An 11,499-nucleotide genomic window follows, 5' to 3' on the forward strand; every position below is an offset into this window, starting at 1 on the left:
GGAAATCGTTTATATTTACTTGTGTTTTGAGAAAAAATTCAGACTGATATCTCATCATTTATTTTTAAATAATATAAACTTTATTTATACTTCAGAGTAACATTAGAAAATGGAAATACCAGTGATGAAGACATGTACACAACAGTAAAAACATATTTTAATTAAATAAATTACCAAAACAATAAATAAAAAAATTAAATGTAAGTATAGGAAATTGTTAGGGGGGGCTTAACTGCCTTATCATTCAGAGAAGAAAAGGTTATTTTAATTTCATTTTTGACATTGTTCAAGACAACACATTATGGGAGTTTGCTTCTGAGGAATTTCGTGTTATGGATAGGATATTTAGCTAGAAGTGTGATAGAGTCGTCTCTGAAATCATTATTACCAGAGATAACATTGTCAAACGTCAAGGATGTTTTTTATCTCTTGGAATACTCACAGCTTCAAAACAAGTGAAACAAGTCTTCAATATGAAGGTCGCAGAAGGAGCAGGAAGAGAACAAAACGTACGATGGACCATTTTGTTTTGTGATATAAAACGAGGGAAAGAAATATATATAAAAAAATCTATTATTAAAATAATTGTCTTATTTACAATTATTATACATATATTTACACAGTCTAACATGTTGTCTTTGTTACACACGACTCAATATGATGCCCTTTCAAAATTAGGTAAAACTTTGCTACAGTTAAAATTGTGACCCTGTTCAACATCTGGTATTAATTTAAATACAGTGCAATTGTGTGATCCCTGCAGACAAGCATTTAACTGCTTACTTACCATTGTACTTTTTCAAATACTGTTTTTCAATGTGCTTTCAATTGATTTTGGTCCTCTTCAACATGTCCTCTTCATTGTTGGTCTTCTTGCAACCAAGTTCCCCTAATTTTACTCAACATTTTTGTTCCATTTATGTCTTTGACTGCCGGACATCAGTCCACTCCATTTTGGTGTTTTGCAGCGCCTGAGTCTTCTTCTCATCCACCTGCACATAATCCACTCTGTACTCATCACACAGTAAGGGCTTCTGCTGGACAAAGAGAGGGAGAGACAAAGAAAGTGATATGTTACCAATCTGAATATGGTTCTGCTATATTTTCCCCAACAAGCAATCATGTTGAACTAAATGTATTTTAACCAATTGTGTGTGTTGTATAAGCCTTGATGTATAAATCTTGTAGGATAATATGCTAATATCATGCATTTTGTAATTGCAAGTGATGTTGTGCACATATAAAACACAAATAAAAGTAACTTCTCATGTTTCAACATATGAGCACTTGTTGACGTTCGGGTATTAAAAAGTTGGCCAACAGTTACTGGAAACTTAAAATGTAAGTTGTATTGGCTTATTTTAATAATGTGATTGCATGATTCCTTCAGATATTAGTCCAGATCTGCTGCAAGCTAGCTAGCTAATGTTGCTAACCTAGTCATTGAAACATTGTTATTGAAACAGACTAATTGTGCTTGACTGGCCAACTTTATAATAATAATTATAGTTATAATAATAATCTTTATTTGTATAGCACCTTTCATACAATAATTACGGTTTGAAAGTGCTTCACAGTAGACATCTCTTAAAATACTCACAGAAAGAGTAGAATACAGTTACCAGTAAAAGACATAAAAACAAACTTAAAATAGCATGGACATACGAAAAATACATTTAGATTAAAGGTACGACAATAGTGCAAATACAACACAACATCAGATGACAGGTTAAAATTCATCATAGTGCATAGAAAAGTGCAGCAGAGAGCAGGAGTTAGCTTCCTAAAAGGCTAAATTGTTTTTTTAAGACTTCCACCAATGTCTATAGTTATTTTGTCCCATAGCTTTGGGGCATAATGAACTAAAGCTGCATCAACAATCTTCTTTTTGCTGCTGTTTTTGGGAGCCTCTAACAAACCAGCAGCAGAGGATCGCAGTGTTCTTCACGGCTTGAAGCTGACAAGGGAGCTGGCAATATAGCTTGGTCCTTGCCCATTAAGGGCCTTATATGTCAGGAGGAGGACCTTCAAATCACTTCTAAAGTAAACAGGAAGCCAGTGCAAAGCGGCTAAAACGGGACTACTGTGTTCTCTCTTCTTAGTTCTGGTTAACAGAAGAGCTGCAGAGTTTTGGATGAGCTGAAGTCTGTCAGTAGTTTTTTTGGGAGGTCAGTGAAAAGTGAATTACAGTAGTCTATCCGGCTTGAGAAGAAGACATGTATCAGCTTCTCAGTGTCTTTCTGATTTATGAATGGTCTTACTATAGCAATGTTTCTAAGGTGAAAGAAAGATGTTTTTGTCACATTGCTAATGGGAGAGCTGAAGCTTAGATCTGAATCTAATATAACACCAACTCTTGTGACCTCTGGTTTGATCCTGGAAGTAAATCTCCCCAGATTATTAACCAGCATTTCTCTTTTTGCTTTGGATCCGACTAGCAGGATTTCAGTTTTGTCCTCATTCAGCTTTAGGAAGTTACTGCTCATCCATTTATCTATCGCCAATAGGCAGTTGGTGATGGAGGTAATAGCTGCAGCGTCATTTGGTTGGTATCAGCGCCATATGGCTCTGGTTGGTATATATAGAGTTGTGTATCATAGATATACTGTAGTTCCCCAAACGTCATCCAGTGTTCTGGTCCAAGCTGTGTGCATCACCTTTTAGTGTCCCCGTTTCCGTTGTGTTTTGTCAAAGATAGTTAATGTGAGGTTTTAGCTGTTATCTCTCTACTGTGACTTCATTTGTTTCCAGATTGCCTCAGAAACACTCAAAGCGCTTCATTAGGTTGGAAGGGACATTACAAAGTGAAAAAAGTTACACTAGCAAGTCTTTTCCAGGGAAGAATAATCAGGAAGTCTGTTATTACGTTTAGAGGCTCATTGGTGCGAACGTATTGTTATATATTCCTTATGTTTTGTTCTATTTCATAATAACAATTTGGTTCATTTTTGTCTTAAATCTGATCCAAACATACCTTCAGCACAGGAGAGGGGGATGCGGAATTGAAATCAAGTGACAAATAGTCGAGGTTTGATCTTCTCGCTCCATCGAAGCTGTGACTGAAATGTTGCCTTGGATCCTGTCGGAGAAAATAAATACATTGAGACGGGTAAAAGGGTCTGAATATATAATGTATCTACTTGTTTCCAGAGTGCAGCTGGTCAGCATGTGTTTGTATGACTAGAGATACATGACTATTATGCTTCGCTTCAGATTTGTTTCTTGGAAAATTGCACCGTTTCCAAGAACTGCCTTGTACGACATCACATGGTTACTCACAACCCAGTACATTCACAGTATGCCGAGCAGAATTCTCAGTAAACATCTAATCTGCGTTTTCGATTAGAGCACATTTTACAACTCAAGTATTCCTACAATTGTATCAGATTTAAATATTTTTTTAGTGTTCTGTTTAACAAAAAAGAGCAGAACGATGAAGTTGATATTAAAGTCAACAGTGATTTAAGGATTTTAACCCAAATATTGGATATTAATCAGATAAACATATAATCACAATTTGACGCACATTGATCTACATTATGGTTTGGAAAGTGGCATCAAGTTGAAGTGGATGATTGATACAACTTACATGACTAGGAGCTGGCTTAAAGGTGAATTACTGATGCCACATAGTGAAAGTAAATGACCATCAAGCTACTTCCATGTATCAGTTATTATTCACAATGGCTAAGTGAAAGGCCTCATTAAGTCCCTGATGGAAAGAAAGGTGATAGCATGAGTAACCCTCCTGTCGTGATCAGGTCAAATCTTACCGATTCGCTACTTTCATCAATCATAAATATTGTGTTTTACATCTGATTGCCTCTAGGCCTTATGATGTCCTCCACAGTAGGCATTTGAACACATAACACATTACTTATCACCCCTTTCATTGGGTTTTTAGTGGTTTAGTCAACTATTGTGTTCCCACTTCAAAAGTGACAAACAAATTGACAACCATGTTCATTTTTGGAATACATTTTCAGTGTCTATTATTTTTATATTCACTGCAGTTAGTTATGTAAAGCAGTAGTCAGTGACATTGTTTACAGCTTAAAAGGGTGTTAAATCAATTTTGGTGATGATTTTCTTGTGTATGTGTTAATGTGAAAGCAGTTTAAACAGACCTGCCAAATTTGACCGGGAACCCCACAGTAAGGGGGGAGAAACGAACACGACAGGAGGGTTAAAAAGGCATGATCAATACAGTCTACTATATCATCACTACATATACATGGTTCAAATAGTTTTCACGCCTTCACGATAGTTACCATTGTGGTGCAGTTTGTGTCTTCATCTGTTGGATTTTCCCCATTCTCAAGTCTTCTTTCAAGAGGCAAACATTTCACCGAAAAGCTGCACATAGAAACAAAATATTGTTTCATGTCAGAAACCAACCACAAACTGCATGATAAATAGAAACTGAGAAACAGGATGTTATCCTTGGGTCGGGTCAGCATATCTACAACCAACGTAAATGAACATAATTAAAAGGTAAACCTTACTCTAAATGAGATGCAATTGTTAATCAATGGCAGTCCCTGAACCAAACCACATGAGATGCAATTGTTAATCAATGGCAGTCCCTGAACCAAACCACATAAACAATTGTGGTTAAAGAGATTGTTTTCCTCTCACCATGCTTCAGTCATTGCTCTGCTCAGAGGAAGATGAGTGGGACATTCTGTGATGGTAGAGAGGCCTCTCAAGTCGAGAGGTGGAGGTCGAGCTGTGAACCGAAAATTGGACTTGTTGTAATAGTGATGCGTAGAAAGGATCATTGTGTGTAAAATAAAGATATCTAAGACATTGCTTTAGCGTAGCCATGCAGGAAGGAAAGGAACATTACATTCTACATTTGTAAACCTTGTTAAAACTATAACAAAGACCAAATAAATTATCCCAGCTGAGTATAGATACATTTTCCACACAACTGTTGCGCCTCTCACCTCTCCTCAGGCGAGGCTTGAGGTGCCGGTGAATCGGAGGCGGCACAAAGTCTCCAGGTGGACACATCAGTGGGCCGAGAGTGGTGGAGGACTCGGCGCTGCAGTTTGAGTTGAGGAGAATGAATGTGCTGGGGCTCATGGGGATGTAGCCATCACTTTCAGTGGGGGCTGCCGAGGGAGACGGGGACGCCATGGGGACATATGACTCATCCTGGAAGCTTTGATACCGTGTGCTATTCAAACCGTGCTGCTGAAAGACAAAGCATGCTGAGGTCACACAAGTGCACTGTATCTTTATCTTGATACTGTGTGTTGAGTTATAGCACATATATTATTCTTAATGCATAAAATTATGCTTTTATTTTTACCCAACTGGGTGCTCTTTTTAAAAATAGACATTTACATTTTGATGAGTTAGTTGAAAATAATTCAATGTGACTGCGCAGTCTATTTGACTAGTACATTTTAAGCAACAGCAAAGAGCTATACTTAGTTTAGCTTAGGCCAAAAGTGATAAGGCTTTCTTGCTATGGGTTCAATTGTGAGTACACTTGCCAAACAAACATCAGGGTTGTCATAGTTACGTACTGTAATAATTACGTCACTTACTTATTTTAGACCAAACCAAATCATTTCCTTAACATAACCAAGAAGTTTTACATCCTAAACATAACCATTTATTTCCATTTCCAGAGGGTTTAATATGATCCCAAGATGAATGGTCACTGTGTGACTGTCAAGTCAAATGGCCCTATACAGTATGCACTGCAGTATGTAGGTAGGAGAACATGTTGCAAAAAAAGGTTTTTTACAGAAAGATTATAAAACATAGTTTATTTTTCTACTATTGATGTTGCTCTTACCAAATTAAGGCTCTGCCTCCTGTTTTTCATCAATCTGTTTTCAGCATCTCCTAAAGAAAGATGTGTGATTAGAATAAGTCATTATTATTTTCAACCTTTACAGTCAGTTGTGTTCAACATGAAACCCTATACTTTACCACACAATAGCACAAGGGTTATAATCAATTGTAAAAGTCAAAGTTTTCTCAGGTTGTGTATGATGCTAACTGTGAGAGTGCTGTCCTACCTATTCTGAAATGGTCCAGGCCCGACAAAGAGGTCCTCCGGGGGAACAAAGTGGCGTGGTTTGGGAAATGCCTTGCACTCGTCCTCATCAGGTGAGCTGCTTCCTCACTTATCTGCTCTGACAGGTGGTTAGACTTGGGTGGCAGCGGAGGAGGAGTCTGTCTTTCAATCGCTGCCTCGAACGCCGCAGATGAATAAGGTTTGTCGAAGCGGAAGACACTTGTGGCGCCGTGACGTAGTGGTGAGGAAGAGGATGATGGTAGAGCCATGGAGGAGCATGGATCGCTGAAAGGTTGGTTGGTCAGCCTTCCACTGAGGAAGAGAGATGGACTGGGGCTGGCCTGAAAGATGGAGGATGAAGAGGAATCGGTGTGCGAAAGAGGAATAGGTGAGGGGACAGCGTCCTTGAACGCATCGTCTGATGACCTCTGTTCAAGGGAGATCTCAGAGTTTGAAAAGCTGTCATGTCTATATTGGAGAGGGATACAAATATTGTATGTGTTAAACATGAACACTGAAAAAACCTTGACCTTAATTAGGTGTATTATGTCAACAGATTTCACGTAACTGTATTAGGTTATATGAATACTAAGTTTACATTTTAGGTTCAACTTAATATTATTGCTGTCAACTTACCTAATACAGTTATGAGAAATTTGTTTTCTGTGAACTACACAAAGGTTTTCCAGATGATACATACCGAATAGTGGTCACACTCCCCGTCTCACATTGTGAGAGAAATAGGTAGTCAACTGGGTGGCTGGAATCCTGTTGGCTGGATACAGACACTCTGTCAGAGCCGTCAGGTGACGGATGGAGGGAGGTGGGGGTGTGAGGAAAGCCTTCTTCTGAGCTCTCTGGTGTTGAGAAGAAACAGAGGCAGAAAACACGTAGATTCATGGGATCAGAAAACCTTCATACAGCCGCACACACACAGGTTTCTTTCTTGACAATATACTGCAAATAGGGCAGGTGAATTCAAACAGAGAACACCATTTTTTCCCCAAAACCTTGAAAGAAGACACATGTGATCTCTGTTCCCTATTTTGTTTATACATCCTGCAATCTTTTAGTCGGACTGGCCCTCGTTCAGAAATGTGTTTCATTCCATTTCACTCAAGGCTGCCGAGTCAAGGTTGTTCCTGCAGAACCGTGTGTGTGTGTGTGTGTGTGTGCATGATTTGCTACCCTTAATAGACGTTTATGTTCTCTTGCAGGTACAGAACAACCTTTTATATTCCTAAAAAGTCTTGATATCAAGAAAGAATTATCTCTTCCACCAACATGACATTCTACTTAATTAACTTATGCAAAATCTACTCTAACCTATCTCTAACTCTGTATGTGTGTAGTTTCTTTTTTCATTTTCATGGTCCACAGGTCATGAAAAAACTGATGGTTTTGAAAATAAACATTAGTCAACATGGGTCATTAATGGTGCTTAAATGTAAAGATTTTGTGCATGGATATAATTTCACTTTCATCTTCAGTTTGTAATGTAATGTTCACTTTCTGTATGTGTGCCTTTCATATTTGTGTCATGTTCTCAACAGCCACCTGCCTTTTAGATTTAGCACATTTATCAATTATCAAAGTGTGTTTTTCTGAAAGCATACAACATTTTGAAGTGACATGCAGGGCAGCGTATTTATCAGCAACTTTGCTTTGTCTGCTTCACACAGATTGTTCTAGCAGACCTCTCTCACAAAATATCTCAAACAGAATGGTCCTGACAATGGACTGAAAGAGGGATCATAGCACTGTATATGTATATGTATATATATATATATATATATACAGGACTGTCTCAGAAAATTAGAATATTGTGATAAAGTTCTTTATTTTCTGTAATGCAATTAAAAAAACAAAAATGTCATACATTCTGGATTCATTACAAATCAACTGAAATATTGCAAGCCTTTTAACATTTTTGTTTTTTTAATTGCATTACAGAAAATAAAGAACTTTATCACANGAATTTATTTCATAGGCATATTTATATATATATATATATGTATTTATTTAATTTTGGCTTAAATGACATTCCATATATGTCTGGACCGCTGCGTCAAAAAGGAGGGCTTCTACCCCGTTACTTCTCCGCTGCTTTCTTGTTCCAGTATGAAAGCAGTTTGGTATACTGCTTTTCTCAGACGTGGAGGGATACTGACTTGTTGTGAAAAATAACTTACAATTCTACCCGTGGTATACGCTCAGTATATCACGGCTAAGAACCAATCAGATTGCTTGATTTGACTTGTCCGTTTTATAAATATATATATATATATCAATGATATGCTAAAAAATATTTGTGGTACCTTTTGAAACCATCTCAAATCCTATGAAACTTTATTTTATTGCACATCTGCAATGCCTTCAACCCCTCTGTGTGTAATTAAACAGCACGTGCACACTATCTGCTGGATACAGGGTGTAATGGCTCGACAGGGTATGTATCATTAACAGACAGACATACACATGTCCTGTCATGTTTACATTCATGATTTCACATTCATTCCTTTTACAAAAGGACACTAAAACTGCTTAACTACCACAATAAAAAAAGAGGATACAGCAGCTGGGACATCCAACAAAGACAATTAAAGCAGTTACATATGTTGTGAAGTGAATTATTGAGTTCAGGAGGTGATCTGTATTGCAGCATATCAGTATAAAACACCAATTGTATCTCTTTGGCCAGCTGTGGGGTTTTGACAGATAAGGTCTGGTCAGCATCAACCTTGGTTTCAGAGAGGGAGAGCTTCACAGCGTGGTGCCTCTGATTGGGCGTCAACGAGCAGCTTACTCAGTGAGGTGAGACTGTGGGAGGTCACCCTGCCCTGGGAGTGGAGGGGTGACTCAACATGCTAACGCAGTGACGTCCGTGGTCTCTCTGGGAGGAACAAAGCACCAGCCGTCTCCTAGGATTCCTTCATGTAGCCTCATTCATCATTTTTATCATCAACTGTATGCAACAAGAAGGAATTTGCTAACACTTTCTGTTACGCCTGTGTCTATAATGCATATATGATTTGTTGCGGCACTATAATTATAGTTAAAAGTGGTCATACATTTTCAGAATGCTTTATAACAATAATCATTATGAATCATTTTATAATGACATGGTGGATCAAAATCTTTCATTACTGCTGGTCACTAATAGGTGTAACCGTGAATTAGAATTTAGAACATTGTAATGGCATTATTTGTTACTCGGTCACTGTTTGATTTAAAATATATGTATATATATATATATATATATATATATATGTTTTCTTTTACTTTACTAAAAGAAAACATGTTTTAATAGAATTAATTTAACAGTGGTTATAATCAATTATAAAATGATTATCATGTATAACAACTATGAGCATTATAATAGAATAATCTTGAACACAGTGTCAGTGAGTAACATATTTTCTGACCTTGTAAGTCTTCATAAAATGCTTTGTTATGATATATATCACTATAAAGCATTATGCATATTTATAAGTGCCTAACTATAATTATACAGTGGTTGATGTATTTAATTTAATCCTACAGTTGTATAGAAATTATCAATTACAATAATACTTTTATATTTTCTATCATATATTTTGATAATAATTTCCATCCTTTTACAATAATTCTGGCCTATTAAAAAAAAAATGAAATACTCAGAATCAGTTCATACCACTACAATTCACACCAATTTCATTAATTGGGAACCATAAATAAAAAACATTTGTTGAGCCTGTAGTAAAATATATAAAAATGCTGGACAGGCACATTAAGCTTGACTGAAGAGACATTTTCATTTCAATCTTTATTTCAAACAGATTAAAAAAAAAATGTAAAAAAAAATAATTGGAAAACAGAATACCGTATTGTTAGAATACAGTATTTATCAATATTCATAATATTTATATATTCAACAACAAATAGTCATAATATATATATGTATATTCCAACAAAAATATTCATAATATTTATATATTCAACACAAATATTCATAATAATATTTATATATTCAACACAAAATAATCATTATATTTATATATTCAACACAAATATTCATAGTAATAATAATAATAAATCATATGTGTCCGAAAGGGAGCAGGAGGAAGAAAATGCTTATTAATTCCTCCCCTTACTTACTGCTGATCAATGATTATCCTTTAAATTATTTCTGCAAGTTATTTCTACATATTTACATTTATACATACATTCACAGTAATTTATCATCTTCAATCACCTTTCTTCATTCTCATAGTTTTCCAAAAAGGTGTTTCTGTACATCCTTTTAAACTGAATGATATGTGTGCTTTGTTTGAACTCCTGCTCCAAACCATTCCATAAAATCACTCCACAGATTGTTATACACATACTTCTCAGAGTTGTTCTGACCTTGAGTTGTTTCAAATGTAGATTTCCTCTGAAGTTATACCCACCCTCTCTGTCTATGAACAGTGTTTTTAATTTCCTAGGAAGTAGATAATTTATTGCTCTGTACATGATTTGTGCAGTTTTAAATGTAACCAGATCAGTGAACTTCAGTGTGTGTGACTTCAAGAATATTGAATTAGTGTGTTAAAGATATCCAACATTATTGATTATTCTGATAGTCGTTTTTTGTAATGTGCATAATGGCTGTAGGTTGGTTTTGTAAGTGTTTCCCCAAATCTCCACACAGTAACTCAGATATGGCAACATGAGTGTATCACACAGAGTATATAATGATTTGTAGTCCAAAATGTGTCTTGATTTCCCCAATATTGTGATAGTCTTAGCCAGTTTTGCTTTTACACGATTGATTTGTGGTTTCCATCTCATTTTGTGGTCTAAAACCACACCTAAGGAACTTATTTACATATACTCTTTCTATGTTTATGTTGTCTAGTATTAATTGCACCTGTGGATTTGTTTTATAATTTCCAAATAGCATAATCTTTGTTTTGTTTATATTTAATGATAATTTTTTCTTATCAAACCAATGTTTTACTTTAATAATTTCTGCTGTTATTACCTCCATTAGCTGTTTCAAAATTGTCACCAGAACAACAAATATTAGTATCATCTGCAAATAAAATACATTTCAATATATTTGATACTTTACATTAATTAAATACCTTGATGACTTGGAGAGGTGTAGCAAATATGCTGATATAAGCACTAAAAAAGACAAGCTGACGAAATCACAGGTTAGGACATCATCATCAGCTAGGGGTCGCTGTGGAGGAAAAGGTCATTATGAAGGGATTTCAGCTCTGACCACAAACTCTTAATCTGGTCCCTAAAAATATCATGATGTTGCATGTATTACACACAATTTTTTTTTTAAGAAGACACATTTCAGTTAAAGGTGACCTATCATGCAAAATCCACTTTTGTACGTCTTTTATACATGAATATGTGTCCCCGGTGTTCCAGGGAACTCACCAAGTGTAAGAAAACACAACCCTCTCTATTTTCCTCCATACCCA

At 36.0% G+C, this 11,499-nt stretch overlaps 1 protein-coding gene across 1 annotated transcript; it reads right to left on the bottom strand.

Annotated features, from left to right (window-relative positions):
• Positions 1-95: 95 nt before the first annotated feature.
• On the bottom strand, positions 96-6,937 carry gab3 (GRB2 associated binding protein 3). Its single transcript, XM_010778178.1, has 8 exons — positions 6,738-6,937; positions 6,039-6,505; positions 5,813-5,862; positions 4,950-5,199; positions 4,639-4,729; positions 4,272-4,356; positions 2,975-3,079; positions 96-1,037 (listed from the first exon to the last, which is right to left on the bottom strand). The coding sequence occupies exons 1-8, from the start codon at positions 6,935-6,937 to the stop codon at positions 918-920; spliced, it is 1,368 nt and encodes a 455-aa protein (XP_010776480.1). The 3' UTR covers positions 96-917.
• Positions 6,938-11,499: the final 4,562 nt, after the last annotated feature.

Source organism: Notothenia coriiceps, unplaced genomic scaffold, assembly GCF_000735185.1.
Source record: "Notothenia coriiceps isolate Sejong01 unplaced genomic scaffold, NC01 NC01_scaffold00000339, whole genome shotgun sequence".
Lineage (NCBI taxonomy): Eukaryota > Metazoa > Chordata > Actinopteri > Perciformes > Nototheniidae > Notothenia > Notothenia coriiceps.